Source organism: Sciurus vulgaris, assembly GCF_902686455.1.
Source record: "Sciurus vulgaris genome assembly, chromosome: X".
Taxonomy (NCBI): domain Eukaryota; kingdom Metazoa; phylum Chordata; class Mammalia; order Rodentia; family Sciuridae; genus Sciurus; species Sciurus vulgaris.
This window is the reverse complement of record NC_136471.1, coordinates 126,770,350-126,793,313: the sequence shown is the minus strand read 5'-3', so window position 1 is coordinate 126,793,313 and position 22,964 is coordinate 126,770,350. Positions and strand designations below refer to the sequence as shown.

General features: G+C 38.8%; 1 protein-coding gene across 6 annotated transcripts in view; it reads left to right on the top strand.

Annotated features, from left to right (window-relative positions):
• Positions 1-8,744: 8,744 nt before the first annotated feature.
• BMX (BMX non-receptor tyrosine kinase) overlaps positions 8,745-22,964 on the top strand; it is a 52,568-nt gene continuing 38,348 nt past the window's right edge. For 5 of the 6 annotated variants that reach the window (XM_079123161.1, XM_079123165.1, XM_079123164.1 and 2 more), the window contains exons 1-5: positions 8,745-8,891; positions 14,773-14,919; positions 16,026-16,130; positions 18,183-18,264; positions 21,813-21,932. In XM_079123161.1, coding sequence (XP_078979287.1) covers positions 8,889-8,891; positions 14,773-14,919; positions 16,026-16,130; positions 18,183-18,264; positions 21,813-21,932 — 457 coding nt within the window. In that variant the 5' untranslated portion in view covers positions 8,745-8,888. Of the gene's footprint in view, positions 8,892-12,345; positions 13,618-14,772; positions 14,920-16,025; positions 16,131-18,182; positions 18,265-21,812; positions 21,933-22,964 lie in introns of those variants that run through there. The other variant, XM_079123163.1, reaches the window with a different exon arrangement.

The following is a 22,964-nucleotide window of genomic DNA, read 5'->3' as shown; positions in this document are numbered from 1 at the left end:
CTATCTCTTCAAGTCTAGGGAAGATGTTTCACCTGGAAATCACCACACCTGCACATTGTTTCCCAGAGCCATTGTTTATCAACCTCTGAAGAAGTCTGTTTCCCTGTGATGCCCTGAACAGTGTCTCTCATCTCACAAGCTCTTGTTCTGCAATGTGACTTTCACACTCCATCAAAAGTAGAGCTTACATCTCTTCCTCTTGAGTCTAGACAGAGATGGTGATTACTTTGTCCAGTGCAATATGGTGGAAAGGACACTGGCCAGTTCTGAGTGTGTCTCTGAAATGGCCTGGCAGCTTGCATTTACTGCTTCATGGAAACCAACTACACAATAAGATAAATAATGACCCAGCTTGTTATGGAAATTGAGCTCAGCAAGAGACCATGCTCCTCTCCTCCAAGGATGGGAGAACTCAGGTGTATTTATGCTGGCAGACCCAGATGAGCTAGTACTTTGAAGTTCTGGGCCCTGAGCTGAGGTTACATGTGGCCTTTATAGGTAATCTGACATATTTTTTAACCATTACAACATTGGTGGGTATGAATTCTTGGCCTACATGACCAAAGACCATACACAGGGAATTTATGATAAGTAATTCACTGGTATAGAACAAAGGCAGTGAAACACTTGTGTCATTGCCGAGTGGCCTTCACCACAGGCAGCAATAACTCAAGATGACTTGAGTTGATCTCCCTAAAAGCTGTATTTCTAAGAACTAAGCCTATGAGATCATAGTTTAGATAGCAATTAATTGGTATAGCAATTAAGTGATGTAGATACACTCCTACAGAGTTCAGAAAGTTTCAAAGTATAAGAAGAAATGACTCTTCACAGGTACCTGTTGAATCTCTGGCCTTAAAAGCCTGTCACAGGGATATTAACATTTCAAGAAAGGGAGACTCCTAAAGAAAGCTATTTACAATCCAATAGATAGGGACCCAGGGTTAATCATGTTCCCTGAAAAGAAGCTGACATTGGGGAGGGGGGAAATTAACTTTTCCCCCAGGCATTGTTTCTTCATCATAATGTTCTTATAATTTCTTTTTATAATCAGGCCTGGTTCCTCCATCAAGCTGGGCAGGGTGGCACATGCCTCTAATCCCAGTGACTCTGGAGGCTGAGGCAGGAGGATCACCAAGTTCAAGGCCAGCCTCAGCAACATAGCAAAGTCCTAAGCAACTTAGTGAGACCCTGTCTCAAAATAAAAAATAAAAAGGACAGGGGATATGGCTCAATGATTAAGCACCCTGGGGTTCAATCCCTGGTAATAAAAAAAGAAAGAAAAAAGAAAAACAATGACCTCAAGATCACCATTCTAGGAAAAAAACCCACACTACATGAAGTAGAAGCCTTGGAGGAAGACACACCATACAAAGAGACAGAAGCCAACAATACTGAGGCACAAAACACAAAGAAGTCATCATGGAAATGTATCTACCAGCCCCAGGTGCCCCCCAACCCATGCCTTATGGATAAGACATGAACACCCAACCCTGTCCTTACAACTTCCTGACCCACAAAATTGTGAAACAAAAATGGATTGTTTTAAGCTATTCTGAGTAGTTTGTTCTGAGTAGTTTCTGAGTAGTTTGTTTTGTAATAATGGGTACCTAAAAAATATGCCTTTATGCAAGAAGAGAAAAGAGGCCAGACGAAGTGGCGCATGCCTGTAATCCCAGCAACTCGAGTCTGAGGCAGGAGGATTACGAGTTCAAAGCCAACCTCAGCAACTTAGTGAGGCCCAATCTCTAAATAAAAAATATAAAAAGGGTTGGGGCTGTGGCGCAGTGGTTAAGCTCCCCTGAGTTCAATACCCCCTCCTCTGCCCCATACCAAAAAAAAAAAAAAAAAGGAGAGAAGAGGTAGATTTTCAAAACTCTTCAGTCTAATGACAAACTTTTACAAATACTTATCCTTTCAGAAAGTGGACATCCCATTTAAGTCATCACCAAGGTGACCAGTCATCAACCAAGATAAATAATTATTAAACCAGACTTTAGAGATTAAATGTTGCATCCCTTTGGCCAAAGCAGTGACCTCCAAAGTACAGACGTCCCAAAAAGGTCCCTCTGTTTTTTGTTTTTCAAACTGTTTTACCTTTTTTTTTTTTTTTTTTTTTTTTTTGGCTTTTTTTAAAAGTTTTACATGACAGTAGAATCCATTTTGTCATAATTATACAAGTATGCAATATATCTTGTTCTAATTCTGACTCTAGTACCGCTCCTTCCCCTTTACTGTCCCCATCTCTGCTTCCTTCCAGCTATTGATCCTTCTGACATTTACCCAAAGTTTTGAGGTTTTTTTGTTTGTTTGTTTTGTTTTTTCTTAATATTTTCTTTCTTTTTTTTTTTTTTTTTTTTTAGTTTTGGGGTTTTTTTTAATTAATTTCCTGTGAATGCACATGATGGTGAGATTCACTGTGGTATATTCCCATATGTACATAGGAAAGTTAGGTCAGATTCATTCCACTGTCTTTCCTTATAAGCAGCATTTACCAAGACAAATTTATAATAAAAGAAAACAAGAGGGAATAATTTAGATGATCATTTTACACTGCTATTATGTGTGAGCTCACTGATGGTTTATTTTGATCACTAATAAGTTAAGAGTTTTTGAAAATTTTATTTTCTTCATCCATATAAATTACTGAATTTCTTTTCAAAGATATATTTTATACAAGTGTGGGGCCATCTTAAAAGCCTCATCATTTGCAATCATTTTTCTTCTTCAAGCAATCAACCAAAAATACTTTCCTGCAGATTTTGATAATTTGTCTCCTAGGACAGTGTAGCTGCTATTCATTAAGTGACAAATATCTCTGGAATATTCACCATTAGGGATTCAGACTCACTGAACCCAGGAAATCAGTTGGCTTCAAATCAAGGACTGATTAGTTTGTAAACACTGGTTTCTGAAGGCCATTAATATATTGGGTGGTTGAAGTCATCCAAATATAGCTAGAAAAGATGAACACATGTGACTCCCATTTTCACCCTGGTGAGAGCTTCCCACACAGACCTGGTCTGTTTCCTCAACCAGGGTAATGACCTAGAAGCTACACGTGACCTACTGTTGCATAAACCTCCTAACCGTGTTCCTCTCTGTCTTTCCTGTGGGTTTTTGACAGCTTCCTAGAAAAGAACACCGTATGTCCCTCTCTTTGGAGCCACAGAACATTCCTCAAATCCATCACAAGCAAATCACTCTTGGCCCTGAAAGGCTAATTCATCTCTGAACCAAGAAGACAGGAAAATTTAGGTGAATGAGTCCCCTGATACTTACCTCAGTTACCCTGATAACTCTTCTCAGTTTTCAACCTTGGTAAAGTTGTTTCTTCTAACCAAATTAGATGAGAACTGCTTTTGGATTGCAGTATTGGAATTAAAATTAAAACTAATTTGAAGTAATCTCTAGTTAATGTCATGTCTGCTGAGGTCTATATGCATGGCACATACCCAAGTCTGAGATTTACTCCAAATGCACCAAAAATAGTAAAAGTAATGATAATAAGTTAGAGTGATGAATGAATAGTTGTATGTCAAAATTAATACAATAAAATGCTAATTGTAGAATCTACATGATGGTGTGTGAAAGCTTCAACCTCTTTTCACTTTTCTATATGTTGAGACTTTTCCATAACAAAATTTCAAGAAAAAATAATTTAAATCAAAGTGGGAATCAGGACTGGAAGTCCTTAAAGATACCCTGTTTGTTCACTTTCTTTGCTTCTAACTCTGGCACCTGTGCACAGTACAATTCAGTCAATGTCTGTGAAATTGAGCTGTTGAACTGAATTCCAAGCTACTAGGTCACTTCCACAGCAAGCAGGACTTTTTTTTTTTTTTTTTTTTTTTTTTTTTTTTGGTACTGGGGATTGAACCCAGAGGCACTCAACCACTGAGCCACATCCCCACCACCACCCACCCCCTTTTCTTAAATTTGGAGACAGAATCTCACTGAGTTGTTTAGGACCTCACTAAGTTGCTGAGGCTAGCTTTGAACTTGCTATCCTCCTGCCTCAGTCTCCCGAGCCACTGGGATTATAGGCGTGTGCTACCATGCCCAGTCTCGCCCAGCAGGATTTTTCTAGAGCACCAGTTGACAAATTTACTCGGTGAAGGTCAGGTAGTAAATATTTGAGACTTTGCAGGTGCAGTCTCTGTCATAACTGCTCAACTCTGCCATTGTAGAATAAAAGAAGCCAGACAGTGTACAAATGAATGACGGCCCTGTTCCAATATGTCTTATTTACAAAAACAGATGGTGCTCATAGTTTTCCAACTTCATCTAGACCCCAAATCCTTACCTCCCACCAAAAATTGAGAATAAAATTAATTAAATGCCTATAGCCAATGTAAAGATTTCATAGATTTCAGGAAATATCACAGCAACATTAAACAACAAGGCTTTGAGTGAGCACCTTGACCCCTCACTCACCCATCTCCTTTCATCAGGAGCAAGGCTGTTTACTGAACCCAAGGTTTGATAAGCAAGAATCCATAGGAGAGACAATGTATTAATCTTCAATTCCAGTAAGTACAAGTGATGAATGTAATGTACAAAGCTGCTCTCCCCACCCTTTCCGTTGCAACCATTTCCCCGCCTCCCAACTACTGTCATCTGTGAACATCCTAGCTAGCTATTGGTTCATCAGTCAGCTTGCAAGTATCCTTCTCCGTTATTGGTCCCGTTAGCCCTGCAGGATTCTTAAAGATCGCTTCACCGCCATCTTTTCTCTCTTGCCTTTCTCTCCCCCTGACTCACTTTCTTTCTCCTCCTTGCTTTTCCACTCTCTCTAGCACGCACTCTTTCTCTTTCCCTTTCTTTTCCTCTCATTTTCTCTCTTACCCTGCAGGGAGACACTCTGTTTGCTTAATAAACTCCCTTATGTGATTTCCCCCGTGTCCAGGCATGGTTTTCATGGGATTCCTTACAGTGAACATCAGATCCCAACCTCCCAGCAGAGTACCAGAAGGAATCAATGCAGACAGTGATGGAGTGATGCCCCCAGTGGAGACAGAACCATGGGAAAAGCTCAGGCTGCAGAGAGAAGCCGTTGGCACCCTTGTGGGCTGACTCTTTAGTAAAGACAGACAAACAGACAATAAAAATGATAAATAAGTAAATTATGCATTGTGTTATAAGGTCATAAGTATTATGGAAAAAAGATAGAGAAGAGTAAGGGAGATTGTAGTATTAACAGGGTGGCCTGGTCAGGGCTCATTAGTAAGAAGCTATTTGAAAGAGAGCTTGGAAATGAGCCAGGCAGATTTTGGGGACAGTTGATTAAGCAGAGGATACTGCCAACGCAAAGGCCCTAGGGCAGATGCTTCTCAAAGTATCGGAGGGGTAGCAAGTAGGCCATTTTAGCAGTGGTAAGATGAAGTAAAATAATATGAGATGATGTCAGAAACAGTACTCAGGGATCAGAAAAGGGAGGACCACTGGAGAATTCAGACTGGAGAAGTGGATAAGATTTGACTTACATTTAGTCTGGCTATTCAGTGGAGAATACCTGCAGGGTATAAGAGTGGAGGAAGGAAGAACAGTAGGTGAGGGATGATGGCCACTTTGGCCAGTAGGTAGCAGTAGAGATATTTTAAAATGGCCAAATTTGGGACACATTTAGAAGACAGAGCTAACCATATTTCAGCAATGATTGAAGGCTGGGTGTACAGGAACGACAAAACAAAGACAAGTGTGATCCCATCTTCTTTAGCATGAGCAACTGGAAGAATAGAGTTGCTAGTAGCTGAGGGGAAGACTGTGGGAGGAGCTAGTTTGAGGGGTTAATCAATAGGTCTGCTTTGGGCAGACCTAAATCTGATGTATCTATTAAATATTCCAAACATAGATGGATGATTTAGCAGTGAAATGTGAATCTAGAATCCAGGGGGAAAATCTTGACTGACATTTGGAATTATAAGTGGTGTTTAAAGCCATAAGCCAAAGGATTGTTTTTTTATTCTAAAAATGTAAAAATGTGAGCTTATTCATGTGTAAAGTCAAATGATCCCATGCTGGGTCCCTTTAGCTGTGCTGCCTGCTAAAGGTTTACAGGAACAAGCTTTAGAGAAGATTTCTAAGGGTCTCACTGGGTGAAGGTGACAAGGCAGTTTGAGTAAATTAAATTCTGTAATTGAAATAGCAGTTTGCCAAAAGTTAGGATTTAACTAAAGATATGGAAAATGCAGAGTTATTGCAAGGTTCAGGAGAAGTAGCAGAGGAAGTGAATGAATAGAAGAACTAAATAAATCTATGACATTTTGACTTGGAGGAAACCACTCCTCCCAGCTGCCTTTGAGTGTTTTAAGCCCCAAGAAGGGATGGAAATTTCAAGAATTTCTACATTTATACCACCTCCTCCTTCACCTCCATAAAGTTACTTTTTATTCTAAAATCCATCTTTTACCATGTTACCACATATAAGCAGTGGCATAAATACAAATCACCATATGGAAAAGAAAGTTAATTGGCAGAAGGTAGAATTAATTTACTTCACTAGGTTGTTATGCTACCGTTATTCTGCTTCACTCCCAAGATATCAATGACTGCATGCTTTATCCCTAGAGGATGGAGAGCTATTCGGAATTCATCGGTGACTTTTATTTGCTATCAAAGTATTATCTACACTCTTGAATTTTCTGAAGGATTCTTTGCCCTCCCCCAAATTCCAGTTTCCAAACCAAAATATTAAAAATGTCTCTGTGAGTTATTTTTCACACACTGCTGAAATTAAATTGTGACTTGTGCTCCTCCCCCTACTAGACATAAGCCCCCTGGAAATGTGGGCTGCCTCTGTTCTGTTGACTGCTGTGTCTCTCAGTAAGATTTGACTGAATGAAAAATAAACATCTCTTTGACACCAGGTGTGCTGGTATATGCCTGTAATCCCAGCAATTTGGGAGGCTAAAGCAAGATGATCTCAAGTTCAAGGTCAGCCTTGGCAACTTAGCAAAACTCTGTCTCAAAGTAAAAAATAGGGGCTGGGGATATAGCTCAGTTGGTAGAGTGCTTGCCTCATAAGCACAAGGCCCTGGGTTCAATCCCCAGCACCACAAAAAAAAAAAAAAAAAAAAAAAGTAAAAAAGAATTGAGGATGAAGCTCAGTGGTAAAACATCCCTAGGTTCAATCCTCAGTAGTTTAAAAAAAAAAAAAAAAACTCTTTGAAAGTCAATAGTTTTGGGCTGGGGCTGGGGCTCAGTGGTAGAGTACTTGCCTAGTATGTGTGAAGCACTGGGTTCAATCCTCAACATCACATAAAAATAAATAAATTAATTAATTAAATAAAGGTATTGTGTCCATCTACAACTAAAAAATATTTTAAAGAAAGTCAGTAGTTTTGCTCTCGTCTGGTAACCCCAAACTTTATCACATCATAGATGCTTATGAGTAAGTTAAATCATGCAATAATTTATAAGTTAATACAGTGTGTCAATACATGCCAAAAGAATGATTGATTTTCTTGGGTATCCATAGCAAAGCCTAAAAGATGTCATTAGATTTGTTATATGTGACCAGAGAAAATGGTGGAACTGTCACAGGAAAGCAGGGAGCTGAAACTCCAAACCTCGGCTCTTGTGTTCTGACAAAAGAAAATTTAGACACCAAAAGTCATGCAAGAGAAAGTAAAGTAAAAGCAAAGTGAGGCTTAAGCAGAGAGCACTCTAGAGAGAGAGTGGCCATCTCCAAGCAGAGAATGACAAAGGAGGCAATGTTGTGTCCAAGTTTATTACTGTTTGATGTTTACCAGAACTGGGGACCACCTTCTGTATTCTTTGCCAATCAGGCGTTTAAGTCCTTCTTCACATCGGGAGGTGGAGTTTTGGTCCTCTCTGAAACTGTCAAGGTGCCCCTACTATTTAGGGGTCTTCATCTACAAGTCCATCCTATGTTAATGTGGGCACTGGGGTCAATTGCTGGTCCGAAGTTACCTTAGTGTTCCTGCACTACTAAAGGAATCTTCCTTCCCAGACAAATGGACACATTTATAGCCATAATTCCTAACTTCATATCAACCTGTCAAGAGTTAGTTCCGTTAATCCTTTTCTCTTGCCATGTTTTCCCATTAGCTCCTTGGCTTCTGTTTATTTTTTACAAATTAACGACCACCCTTTGCTTTCTACTTTGGAAGTTGTTTATAGAACAACACTTGTGACCTTGCCTGCATTTCACTGCTCATTGCTAGCTGCTACCTAAACAACCTGTGAAGTCAAACATTGTGATATTGTCATGATGTAAAGTAACAATCACACCATTTCCTTGCAATCTTGGTGCATTGTACTGAGCTCCTTTCTGTTTCTAGATTCTTAATAATTGCAACTGTGGAAGTGTGCTCCTTTTTGATCATAGTAACTATTCTTTTGTGTTCTCCAGGCTCCCTTTGTCCAAGTGTTGAGTTGAAGTTTTCATTGCTTATTCTCTGTGCCCTTTGGCATTACCTAATGGTTTCCTGACTGATTCCTGTGAGAGAAGTCAGCGTCAGCAGTCCGGTTTTGCGGAGATATTTTCTTGTCCTTTCCAGCACAGAGCTCTCTAAACAAAGGCAGGGTTATCGCATGTACCCAAGAGCTGCCTGGGAAAAGCAGGAGCTGTAGTTATCAAAGTTGGAACCTTTATGAAATATGCTTTTGTCTCCGTTTTTGTTGCGTTCAATCAGATCAACAAGTGTTGGCTAAGTGTTGAGCGTGGTTTCCTGTAGGATTGTGTAAGGCCCTGCAGGACAATAAACGTTTGGGGGGCACTGAGTAATGTAGCCATTTCTGAGCCAGCAGCTGGAAAAATGTGAGCCGATTTGCTGCTGCTGCAGAGAGGACAGCTGAGGCTGTGTTCCTGGGAGAGCAGATTAACTTCGCCACAGTGGACTCAGGCGACTGAACAAGCCAAAATGGTGCGTTTTAGTGGCAGGTGGCTATCTATGCACTGTCACATCCTACAGGAAAATAGGTTCAGATCCAGGTGTCATGGGGCCTGAAAATTACAAAAGTTAGGGAGCCCAGCATAGGAAAAATAGTACAAAATTATGAGTATGTAATTGTTGGGGCTTCCCCTTGCAGTTTGGAAGGGACTGTGTAATTTGGGGATCAGAGGCTTAGACTGCTATTGTTTCACTGTAAATTCACCTCTTGCTCAAAATCTCATTCAGGGAAGCTATCGAATTGTGTACATATCGCCATCAGCTCAGTCTAGCTTCTGATGTTTCCTTTGCTGACTGCTTTTCATTTCGACTTTGTAACTGCTTCCAAAAAGACAAAGAATTTGCATTTATACCTTCTTTTCTTTATATTTTCATGTTAATTTAGCTACAAATGTTTGTTCTTAGTTTCCTGAAGTCTCCCTAAATCAGAGACTTGGGGGTATTCTAAACAGAGATAGAAAGATGAAAAAGAGGTTAACTGTACAGTTAGTTATACAAAATTATATGAAGTTCTTGTGGATCATAATCATGTCATTGGACTTTTAAAAACAGTACAAATACATCATGATCTACATCAGCATTTCTCAAGTTCTCATGTGTACATGGATCACTGGGATCTTGCTAAAATGCAGATTCAGATGCACTAGGTCTGGTGTGTGACCTGAGAGTCTGCATTTCTAATCAGCTCCCAGGTAGTGCCAATGCTGTTAGCCCGCGGACCATACTTTGAGTAGCATACAAGTTTTCATTTGCAAGAAATAGGATGGTACAAATACACCACCAATAAGTGACTGCTTCAACCTGATTTTAAGGTAACCAGTGCCAGGATGGGAAATCCGAAGCAAATCTACAGAGCAATTGCTTTTTTTGACTTGAGAACTCAAGAGGAGGTCTTTCCGCCTCCCATTAAGTCCTATGCCTAGCAGTTGGAGGCAGGGGGATGAGAATTGAAATTTGATCTTCAAGATTCCTTTCATCGCCTTCAGTGTTTTAACTTTACTATGGTCTACTTTTACATTTTACCTCGGGAGTGGGAAGGTGAAGAGGTGTGTCTTTCCAGAACATCTACTAGGGTGCTGGGCATTGTACTACCACTTTCTCTTGGCTCCTCATAACCCTTCAAGGTGGTTATTGTTTTTACTCCCTTTACAGATGGGGAAGCTGAGGTTTGGCAGGGTGAAGTAATACACCAGGTTGCACAGAAACAGAGTGAGGATACAAACGAACCCAAACATGACGCTTTCACCCACATCGACCTAAGCAGTACTATGTGTTAAACTAATTCAGCTTGTTAACTCATGGATTTATCACTTTTTGCTTTCCTCCTAAGGGAAGTGCCCAAAAAGAGTGCCCTGGGCAGAGAGGGGTCAACAAAAGAAGAGAGGTTTTCGAAAAGAAAAAAGGGCTTAGAAAAGTGCTAGAAGGCACTGAACATGAATTTCACAGTCAAAGCCAATTTTAGTCCAACAGGAATAGCATTGAAATTTTGTTTTCTTTGTGAGAAAATAGTCCTCCCCAAATGTCTGGTTTTCATAAATTCCTTTCAGAGTAATTAAGGTATGGTGTTCCAGAATACTGAGGATTTGAGTGTTCATGTTAGAGTTCCTGTCATACTATGCCAAGATCAACTCAGTTTTCTCTGTCCTGCATAGCATCATGCGAAATAGGAATCTGTCAGGTTCTGGTATTTGGTTTTGACCAGCATAGTAAGACTTTTTTTAAACCACTGCCACCTGACTCTGAGTTAAGCTTCTTGTTCCTGTTGAGACTTGCCATTGTACTCTGTTTAGTTATTAGGCAGGAAGATAAGTGGGTCTGGCTTTGGGCAAATATTTGAAGATTAACTTTGTCACAGATTTCCCTTTCAGACCCTGCCCAGTCCCTTCTTGCAGGATCTTCCTCCTCCTTCCCACCTTCCCCCTCTACTGCCCTCCCAACATCTGTACTGTGTAATTACTCGACACTAATCAAAATATTTAGCTAAAATGACATGTAAAATAAAAGAAGATAACTGAATCAAGTAAAGGAACAAGGAATTGCTGCCCTCATCTCTCATTCCTAAAGGATAAAGCTGGAAGGCACCATCATGAACCAGTCAGGGAATAGACTTTTTGGTTAAGAGAATTATTCAATTGCTCTATTTAAACTCATATATATTTCCCCCCTCCTTGGGTGCTTCCTGCTCTTCTTCTGTACCACTTAAAACTTACTCCAATCTTTGAGGTCACATGTTCTTACTGACTTTCAAAATGTGAACTTCTTACTCTCATGATATCCTTTCTTATAAACCCTAAATAATCATAGTGATTACAGTCATGTTAAGTCAATATTCATCTTCTGTGTATGTAATAAGTTACATAATGCTTGCTGGCTTCCTTGTAGAAAATATTATATTGATTTCTACTACTGTTTTGTTTTGTTTTTCCCTTCCCTATGCTTTAATATCTCTCTAGTTTCATGTGCTTATGGAAATAGGCAGCCTGAGCTATTTGGTAAGCAAATCAATGTTTCTATTCTACATGGGTGGTAATGAGAGTCCAGCCAAATCCCACCAGCTCCTCTATGGAAATAGAATTCTGTTTAATGCTAACTAGGTGTAGGATCTCATTATATTTTGAAAGGTTTTTCTTTCACCTTCACAATTGAATTTCCCTTTAATAAGGGGGGGCAGGTGGGGGAAGGCTGCTCAGAGCAGGGTTTGCTAGGCCTTGGACAGGCATTTGAGTCAACAGGTACCTGAGCCTTGTTTACTTATTGTCCCAATAAAAGAAAGAAGGGAAAAATACAAAGAAGAGACAGAGCAAACAGAAAGAGAAAAGAGGGTCCCAGCCTAAGTAGGAACTAGCAAGCTTGTCTTAGGAGAAACTCATCTGGAGTTGACAAAAGCGTGTGTCAACAAAACAGGGCTTTGAAGTTGGTTAAGGAAGCCTTGGAGTCCACCTCAGGGAGGGGAGCTCTGAAGGTCTGGCTCTTCAAAGACATGGGGCTTCAGGTGTTTGTTACATAAGAACAACATTACAGACTTGTGTGCACAAGATGTTACCCCAACTTTGTGAAAACACGCACGTGCATGTATATATTTGAAAAAAACAAAAAAGAATCTAAAGGTGCATTCTTTTACTTACTTGTAGTTCTTGGTTTTGTAGAATAAACCTTTTCTACACATGATTTTAGAAATGAAAAAAAAAAATTACAAAGGGCAAGATTTTGAAATGAACAATTCTGTTGAAATTTGACAAATTTTATTTTGTCAGATTCAAGAAGGCTTGTAAACCCTGAGTGATTTATTGGAGAATCTTGAGGGTTTCATACTTTTCTTCATTCCTAATCAATATTCTTCTTCCCTTCAATAGACCCAGGAACATTTGTGGATGTGTCAGTGGATTCTGTAACTCACTAATTTTTATATAAAATTTAAAAAAAATTTAATGTCATGCATGTGAAAGTTCTATACATAGAAAATTGTGTCTATTATCAGGCACTGCTGGGAAGGACTAATACCACCTTGTACATTGGGTTTCGCATTTTACAAAGGGTCCTTGGTATCATGAATTGACTTAGCATCTGAAAAAATTCTAAAAGGCAAACTTTCTGTTCAACCAACCAGATCTATGTAATTAGCACTCTGCTTTAAAGAGTAATATTTTAGCTGTAGACATAAAAGAAATTTGGCACAAGTTTTTATACTTTTCTCTTTCTGCCTTATTAGTAAATTTTTAAAACGTTGAAACATGAAATGGAAATGCGCCCTGCAACTCTGTCTAATGTTTGGCTCCTGCAAAGGGGTCTAGGTCTCACAAAAAGTATACCTGCGTGGTTTCCATGAGTTTCAAGCAGATTCTCAGCTAGCTATAGGTTTTGGATATAGAAAATAAGTTTATCTAGGCAGGCATATGCGTGGCGTTTCCAACGAAGACAGAGGTGTAAGGATGGCATGACATTTGCCTCCGCAGATCCTGCCACCTCCACTCCATCCTGATCTCTGCCCTGTCTTCTAGCTCCAAGCAAAGAAACCAGTGACCACAGTGGACAGTACCCACTGTGCTCAAAAGAGATCCATTCCACTTTTCTATCTCTGCAAAAGAATTATCCTTTTTTGAAAATCAGTAAAACAATATCCAAAACAAAAAGTTATTATATTTAATGAATAAGATTTCCACTACTTCTGTCCATAAGTCAAGAAAAGCCCTTGAAGGACGTTTTAGGGATTAATAAATAGTCTCCTAATTATTAATAATAAATAGCTCTTCTGTGAGCTCTCTGGAGTGCCATTGTTAAGTAAATAATAAAGGCGAATAAATAATAAAAGCTGGTTTTCCCAATTCCCTCTTTCAGAGTTGTGTGGTGTATGTCAGGAGGAAAGGTGGCTGGGATCGATGGTGGTTTAAGCAACATCTAGCTATCTTTCTCGGTCTCCTTTTCTTTTCATTTCCTGCCATGGTGGGCTCCTCATAGTCCTGGGCCAGTGGGAATGATCAGATGGATTTACTTGGCACCTGCCTCCAGACAGAGCAATGCCTATGTAGGTGCTTCCTGATCAAGCGTGATGAATAGGATGCAAATATCTTCTTTTTAAAGCCCAACCCTGGCATAGCCAGAGGAAATATGAGTGATAGTAGCTCAGAACAGTAACTTTGCTTAGAGTTTGAGAGTTAAACTTAAGGACCTGCACATAGACTTCGGCTCTAGGGAGTCTAAGGTGAGTAAATTATCTCACATCATCAAATGAAGATCTTAACTAGTGTACAGCTAACTATAAACAATGATGTAGTTTTAGAGGGCAAAGAAGAACAAAAGGAAGTTTATCTCTGTGGCCGACTGCCTAACATTTGTCTTTTTCATGATCAGACTTGAGATCAGACTGAGGTTACAGCAATAGTCTTAGTGGAGCCAGAAAACTGATGCATTTATTTTTCGAAAATAACTTACTAAATGCTTTACATGCTTCTGATATAAAAAGCAAGAGTGTTGGGCTGGGGAGATAGCTCACTTGGTAGAGTGCTTGTGTCGCAAGCACAAGGCTCTGGGTTCAATCCCCAGTGCCACAAGAAAAAAAAAAAAAAAAAAGCAAGAGTGTTTTTACTTTGTAAAGGTATTACTTTTTTTAGGTCTTTTAAATCTCTTTTGATAATTTTTGTTGCATTTCCATGTATTTTCTTCCTTTTATTCTATCTTGAGAAGTCACTTTGATTTTAAAATCCCTGAAATATTTGAAATTATACCCATATCCTTTGTTTGAAGATCTGGCCATTACGATGTCATTTACCATGACATTAGTCTCACGGTTAAATCACTAGCTACATAAATGGAGGGAAATTTCAGTTGATCAGTTAATTTATATATGGTGAGCTGTCTGGAGTGCAATTTTTTGAAAGTTTTATTATATCCCATTCGATTCAACAAACACCTAATGAATGTTTAAGGAATAAAGAGCATTTTGATAAGGCGGTATATAGGGTGGTGTAAAGAATGGTAAATTTATGGTGCAGACTGGGAGATGATTTCATTATTCAATTCACAAAATGCTTAAAAAAAATCAGCATATGGGTTGGGGTTGTGGCTCAGTGGCAGAGCGCTTACCTAGCATGTGTGAGACACTGGGTTCAATCCTCAGTACCACATAAAAAAATAAAATAAAGTTTAAAAATATCAGCCTATTTATAAAACTCAGAACAAAGGCAGTAGAAAAAGCTGTAGGTATGTGTGTAGTTATTTATAATATTCATCAGTCTTGTTTTTTTAAAATTAGCATTTATATTATTCCTAAATGAGAAATAGTTGAGTAAAACATAGGACAGCTAAAAGAGAACCTAGCCAGAGGCTGCAGTCATTCAAATTATTTTATTTTATTTAGGACGATAATATGGATTCAAAATCCATTCTAGAAGAACTTCTTCTCAAAAGATCACAGCAAAAGAAGAAAATGTCACCAAATAATTACAAAGAACGGCTTTTTGTTTTGACCAAAACAAACCTTTCCTACTATGAATATGACAAAATGGTGAGACTATTCCATTGTTTTCATCCTTTTTATTATCTTTCCATAAAGTACTTGATTATGATGAAAGAATATCAGGTTTCTCATCTTATGCAATGAAGATCAATTGGTATCTACTGATTACATTGCCTTTCCTTAACCAAAGTATAATAAATTCAAGATGAAGGGCTTTAACATTTTTTTATTTTGGAATAAAAAGAAAGAGTGTTTTTACGTTGTATATGTTGGTTAACTTTACTAAAGCAAATTATGACTTTATAAGCTGGGTGTGATGGTGGTGCATACCTGTAATCCTAGTGACTCGGGAGGCTGAAGCAGGAGGATCACAAGTTCAAAGCCAGCCTTAGCAACTTAGCAAGACCCTCAGCAAATTAGTGAGACCGTGTCTCAAAATAAAAAATAAAAAGGTCTGGGGATGTGGAGATGTGGCTCAGTGGTTAAGGCCTCTGGGTTCAATCTCTGGTACCAAAAAACAAACAAACAAAAAGATGACTTTAGAATAATAGTTCTCAACTGAAGACATTTTTGCTCCCCAGGGGACACTGGGTAATGACTGGAGATATTTTCAATTATCACAACTAGTCATGGGGCAAGTACTACTGGCATTCAGTAAGTAGATACCAGGATGCAACTAAATATCCTACAATACATAGGACAGACCCCACAACAAAGATCTCTCCAGCCCCAAATGTTAATAGTGTTAAGGATTAGAAATGTTGCTTTGAAACAACACTGGGAAAATGAATATCTCTGTACAGGTGAGAATTTTGACTTTGTAGAAATACTAAAATACAGTCATACAATTGAAATGAAGTGAAGATGTTTTGGTGAATTAAATCTTGATTTTCCTGAGTATATTAACCACACGGCAGGTGATTTGAAACACATTTCATGATTCTCAAACAAAATTATAACTACTACTTCAACACTTGCTTTTGGAGTATGTGTGTTTGTGTCTACACTTGGCTACTCTAGAGTAATGGGAAATGATTCTCCATTGATCACCCCATTCCCTAATCTCTCTCCCAAGCATAACTTTAGCTTCAGGGTTTTCCTTATGCTCCATGGTGCATCACATGAGATATCTGGTATTTTGTGTTTTAATTCAGAAAAGAGGCAGTAGAAAAGGCTCAATTGAAATCAAGAAAATCAGATGTGTGGAGAAAGTCAATCTTGAGGAGCAGACACCTGTGGAGAGACAGTACCCATTTCAGGTAAAACAACACACAACATCACATAAAGTAGATTCTTTCGCTGACATTTTCTATCATGAACTCAGTATATCAAGGCAAAATAAGGATATTGCAAAATGATCTTTTAAGAGAATGATAAGCCTTGGAATATTCCTAAATGGGAGTTGCACATTTTGCTAAAATTCCGTCTACCAGTCTGCATCCCCTGGAGGGAGGGGAAGCAAGATGAGAGTGTAAGCTGCAATGGTCTGACGGGCCTCAGCTCTGACAACCACTTTTATTAAGCATTGCTGAGTGTCTCTGCTGGGCTGCAGGTAATAGAAACATTATACAGAATAAAATATTGCCCCTGCCCCAAGGTATTTACGAGGAGGAAGCAAAATAGACTAATGAACGAGGGGTAAGATGGAGGTCAGCAAAGTACATCCACAGTGCTGCAGGAAGTAGAAGCCTTGCTCCTCACAGCAAGATGGCAGGGGAGATGATACCCTGTTGAAAGTAGCACTCAGGCTGGGGAGGTCAAATAGGTATGTGTGTACTTATTTATAAAAAATAGTTATAAATAATAGTTACAGAGTTTAAGCCTGCAAAGAAAGGAAAGACAGCAGAACAAAAGAACAGAAGGTATTGAGGCACTGATGTGTGAAATAGGAGTCACTCTAAATAAAGAACCCCCGTGACAGAGACAGAGATGATCCAGGAAAGGTGAACAAGGCAGAATCATGAAGGACTTTGCACCTCATTCTAAGAAAGTTTAATTTTACCCTAAAATATGGTATGCTATGGAGAGTATTCCTTCAGTACCTTTTGGAAGTGGCTTGATCTAAGTCATGCCCTGCTTTTATTATATCACTAACACCTCTTTCTGATTTAAAGGCAGATGGGTTGTCTTTCAGATGGTCAGATTACCCAGTGCTAGTATTGGGGACCTGTGGCCAAAAATGAAATACAGTAATACAGCTGATCAACAACCCATATTTCCCACTATAATAACATTACCCAATTGGGAGAAGGCAGGGAAGAGTGTGCTCATGGAAGAGGCTGCAAAGTCACATCACAGAAGCATAGGGTACTCAAAGGCACAGAGGCTTTGGAATCCTGCAGAGCTAATCCTACCATGTGTATAGCTAGAAACACAGATCCAACTTTTCTCTGAGTATGTTTCCTCATTTGTTAAAAAAAAAAAAAAAGGCATACTCCTATATTTTTCATAGAATTGAAATAGGATTAAAATATTAAAGTATCTAGGAAAGAGCCCAGCATCTAGTAGTTGTTTATTTAGTAAATGGCTCATTTATTGTCAAGAGAAAACACTGTAATCTTCAAATGTTTAAACAAGTTTCTTAAGAAACAACAAAAAAAGACTTATTCTGGAGATTTCAAGAGTGCCACATGAAGCAACAAGACTAAAGTAACAAGTAGACAAGTTTTACTCAATGTAAGCATGGACTGTAAAATGATCGGAATATATGAAAACTGACAGAGGTGACATGGCCAAGTAAAGAATATTCCCTTCCTAGATGTGTTTTGTTTTTTTTTTTTTAATACTTTTTGAGTTGTTGATAGACCTTTATTTTATTTACTTATTTATATGCAGTGCTGAGAATCGAACCCAGTGCCTCACACCTGCTAGGCAAGCGCTCTCCCACTGAGCCACAATCCAGTCCCCTAGATGTGTTTTTAAAGATATAGCAGTTGATTTTCCAATGCGCTGTAAAGAGAGTTGATCACTGGGTAAATGGATGGGTCAGAACACTTGTAAGACACATGTAATGTCTAACATTACAATTCTTCACGGTCCAGGGCATCCCTACTGAGACATCAATGCTCACCGCTGTCAGATGCATCATTTCTGTGATTTTCAAAATTGTTGAACTATGTGGGATAAAATAAACTGAAAAGTAGAGAATAAAAAAAAAAAAAAAAAAAAAAACCTAGATTTTTCTCCATCTAATTCCGAAGCTAATATACAATATATGAACAAACTCAAGGTTTCTTTTGGGTAACAGAAAATTTGCAGGTGCACTAGACTGAACTATTATATCAAAATGAACCATGTCCTTTCCTTTCCAGATCGTCTATAAAGATGGACTTCTCTATGTCTATGCATCAAACGAAGAGAGCAGAAATCAGTGGCTGAAAGCATTACACAAAGGTAATAAAAATGTCATAAAAGAGTCATAGGGGCTGGGGTTGGTCTCAGTGGTAGAGTGCTTGCCTAGCATGTGTTGAGACACTGGGTTCGATACTCAGCACCACATATGAATAAAATAAAGGTCCATCAACAACAAATACATATAAAAAAAAAAGTCATGGATTGAATTCTCTTGAAGCTTGGTGGAGGAAAGATAAAGCAGTAAAATGACCCAATGCCCAGATATAATCGACTGATTTTCCTACGAACCCCAGGGAATATGCCAGACCCATCCTCATTTTGCATTCTCATTGTTAACGGACAGGAAGCCTGAGGATCAGATTCCCGACCCCCCTCCTGCTCAGCACAGAGCTAGCTATTGTGTCTTGCCCGCAGCTGGGGAAGCTAAGCCACCTGCTTTCCCCACTGAGCTTGCCTTTATCAGGGCAAAGTCCAGGTCCTAAAGGCACTGTGTCAAGTCCTACTATATTTTCAATGTTCATAGAAAGTTCCTCTTATACTCATTATTAGGTGGGAGTGTTGCAGTGCAAATTTTGGAACTCGATTGGAAAAAGATTAGTTACCCAGGAATCAAAATCCATAGACCAGGAGCTTAGACAGGAGGAAGACAAGTAATGTGCCCAAGAAATTCCAATGATCATTTGGAACCAAAATCAGAAACTTGTGTTTTAGAATCTTTATTCCTTTTGCTTTCTGTGATTTTGTAATAATTTTTAGCAGTAAAGTTTCTTAATGCCAGCATTTTTGGCTAAAACTGAGCTGAGTTAAACTAAGGGAATGATATTACCAAAGCCCACTGTTCACTGAAACCTATTTTGGGGGGCCAAACATTTACATACATTATCTATATTCTCCCAGTGACTCAGCAAAATATTTATGATTATTATCTCCACATACTTCCTTGAGTCGGTTCCAAAGGAGGAGCAGATCTCTTGAGATCAAAATAAGAAATCCCTCTCAAAAAACTCTACACCAAGAATACAAATAATCCAATCGACAAATGGGCTAAGGAAATGAACAGACACTTCACAGAAGAAGATGTACAAGCAATCAATAAACATATGAAAAAATGTTCAACATCTCTAGTAATAAGAGAAATGCAAATCAAAACCACCCTAAGATTCCATCTCACCCCAATTAGAATGGCAATTATCAAGAATACGAGCAACAACAGGTGTTGGCGAGGATGTGGGGAGAAAGGTACACTCATACATTGCTGGTGGGGCTGCAAATTAGTGCAGCCACTCTGGAAAGCAGTGTGGAGATTCCTTAGAAAACTTGGAATGGACCCTCCATTTGACCCAGCTATCCCACTCCTTGGCCTATACCCAAAGGATCTAAAATCAGCATACTACAGAGATACAGCCACATCAATGTTCATAGCTGCTCAATTCACAATAGCCAGACTGTGGAACCAACCTAGATGCCCTTCAATTGACGAGTGGATAAAGAAACTGTGGTATATATACACAATGGAATATTACTCAGCCATAAAGAATGACAAAATTATGGCATTTGCAGGCAAATGGATGAAATTGGAGAATATCATGCTAAGTGAGATAAGCCAATCTCAAAAAGACAAGGGACGAATGATATCGCTAATAAGTGGAGGATGACACATAATGGGGGGGAGGGAAGGGTTAGTGTTAGGGTTAGAGTTAGGGTTAGGGAGGGGGGCAAGTATGGAGGAAGAAAGTACTGTATAGAGGGCAAAGAGGGGTGGGAGGGATGGGGGGAAGGGGAAAAAATAACAGAATGAATCAAACAACATTACTGTATGTGGATTTATGATTACACAAATGGTATGCCTTTGCGCCATGTACGGAGAGGCAACATATATCCCATTTGTTTACAATAAAATAAAAAAAAAAAAAAAAAAAAGAAATCCCCCACCTAGCAATGCTTCTTAAACTAGTCTCTATTAAGACCTTATAAGCGTCTTTGTTGTATTTCAAAAGAGGCTAAGTTGTTATAGATTTAGTATTATACACCAAGATTAGAAATTAATTTCTTTGGTTTAAACATTGATGTATTCCTATAGTTTTTAAAAAACTATGTATCTATTTCAAGAAAAGTAATCCATAAGCCATTCATTAAAGATGTCAAAGTCATGAAAGACAAAGGATAAGCAACTGTTCTACATCAAGAGCAATTAGATAACTAAATGTCACATTGACTCTGGATTGGATCCTTGACCAGAAAAATTAAGCGACTATAAAGGACATAATTAGAACAGTTGGAAATTTTTTAAAAATATGAAATTCATATTACTAGTAATATTGTGTCACTGCTAGATTTCCTGAATTTGATCATTGTATTATGGTTATATAAAAGAATGTCCTTGGCCAGCGTGGTGGCGCATGTCTGTAATCCCAGCGGCTGGGGAGACTGAGGCAAGAGGATTATGAGTTCAAAGCTAGTCTCAGCAATTTAGCGAGGCGAGGCCTAAGTAACTCACAAGACCCTGTCTCTAAATAAAATACAAAAAAAGGGCTCGGGATGTGGCTCAGTGTTTAAGTGCCCCTGGGTTCAATTCCAGTATCAAATAAATAAATAAGAAAGAGGATGCCCTTAAATATATCTATCTATCTATCTATCTATCTATATATAGATATGTATTTAGTCGTAGATGGACACAATTCCTTCATTTTATTTATTTATTTTTATGTGGTGCTGAGGATTGAATCCAATGCCTCACACATGCTGGGCAAGTGCTGTACCACTGAGCCACAAGCCCTGCCCCAGAATACCCTCATTAATAGAAGTTACATGTAGAAGTATTTATGGGTGACATTATTTAGGTCATAATATCTGCTATTCACTCTCAAATTATTGAGCAAATGTAATAATGATAAAAATTTTAGAAATAATGATATGTATGTATAGAAAGAAAAAGCAAAATGTTACATTAATAATTGGTGAATCTATGTTAAGAGTATACAAATGTTTATTGTACTATTATAACTTTTCTGTACATTTGAATTTTTTCAAGATAAAAAGTGAAGGGAAGTGTAAGCTATAAGAATTTTTGTCTCTTTATTAAGTTCTAGTTCTTCTGTCCAGCCTCCTTCTACCACCAGAGAACACTGTATGTGATAACCTTTTCCCTACCTCCTTGGATGGATTTCTAAAATTCTAACAGCAAACTGATTTGTATATGCATTTTTTTTTTTTTTTTTTTTTTTTTTTTTTTTTTGGCAGTGCCGGGGGCTGAACCCAGGGCCTTGTGCTTGTAAGGCAAGCACTCTACCAACTGAGCTATCTCCCCAACTCCTGTATATGCATTTTTAATAGTGTTTTTTTTTTTTATTTAAAAATGATATGTTATTGTGTTGTTCTCACTATGCACATGGTTAAACTTCTTTTTTCTTTGTGTGGTTCATTAACTTCTGAATGAAAACCATATCCTTCAGGAACCATTGGCTCTTACCTCAGTTGTTGGCAAAATGGAATTTTTATTGTTCTGTAATGACAGTGCTTGCTGGCTGTGTTTCTCCTCTTGGGCCAACATCTGCTCACATGTTGTTTCCTTTCTACCTGCTCCTCAGAGATAAGGGGCAACCCCCACCTGCTGATCAAGTACCACAGTGGGTTCTTCGTGGACGGGAAGTTCCTGTGCTGCCAGCAGAGTTGCAAAGCGGCCCCAGGATGTACCCTCTGGGAAGCATGTAATGCATGACCCCTTGCTGGGCTGAACCCTGGGTGGATGGCTCCCCCTTAGGACCAAATTTCTAGATTCCGGAACAGCTTGCCAGGAAACAAAAAGTGCCAGAGGGATTGGCATCATGATAATCCAGCCCTGCAGATGCTATGTAGCAAATGAAGTTTAATCCTAGGGTCAATTAAATCGTGTTCATTAAAATAATAACAACAGTGGCGCACGCCTGTAATCCCAGTGGCTTGGGAGGCTGAGGCAGGAGGATCATGAGTTCAAAGCCAGCCTCAACAAAAATGAGGCACTCAGCAACTCAGTGAGACCCTGTCTCTAAATAAAATACCAAATAGGGCTAGGGATGTGGTTCAGTGGTCAAGTGCCCCTGAGTTCAATCCCCAGTACCCCCATAATAATAATAACAATAATAATAATAATATTAGTATCTGGCATTCTTTCATTCCATGGGAAATATCTTAAAAGGTAAAATCGTTAATTGAATAATGAGTTATTATTTCCTGCCACAATTCTTCCTAGCTTAACCTAAACTCCAAGGAAGTAAAATGTGGTGAACATATCACCATGGTTTAGCCATGTTTCCCACTCAATAAGAAACTCAGCTCTCCTTATAGATAATAAAAATCATAAACCAAGAAGAGAAACAAAAATTCTTTTTTTTTTTTTTCTTTTGTGGTGCTGGGGATTGAACCCAGGGACTTGTGCATGAGAGCCAAGCACTCTACCAACTGAGCTATATCCCCAGCCCCCTATTCTTTTCAAATATATAACAAAAGTTAAAATTTAAGTGAAAAATATATATATGTATATATATTTATATTTTTCAAAATGCTGATAAAGTTTTAAGTATATTAACTGTATGTGGGTCTTCCCTCCACTGTGAAGGGCTGAGAAGGAGTAGTGTCTGTTTATGGTAGAGATCATTTTCTCCAGTGGTTCTGTCTGTGGTCTGGTATCCTTACCTATGAAGCCAGATTACCTCTCTGACCTTGCCCTAACTCCCTGGGAAGGAACAGGAAGAAGGCCAGAG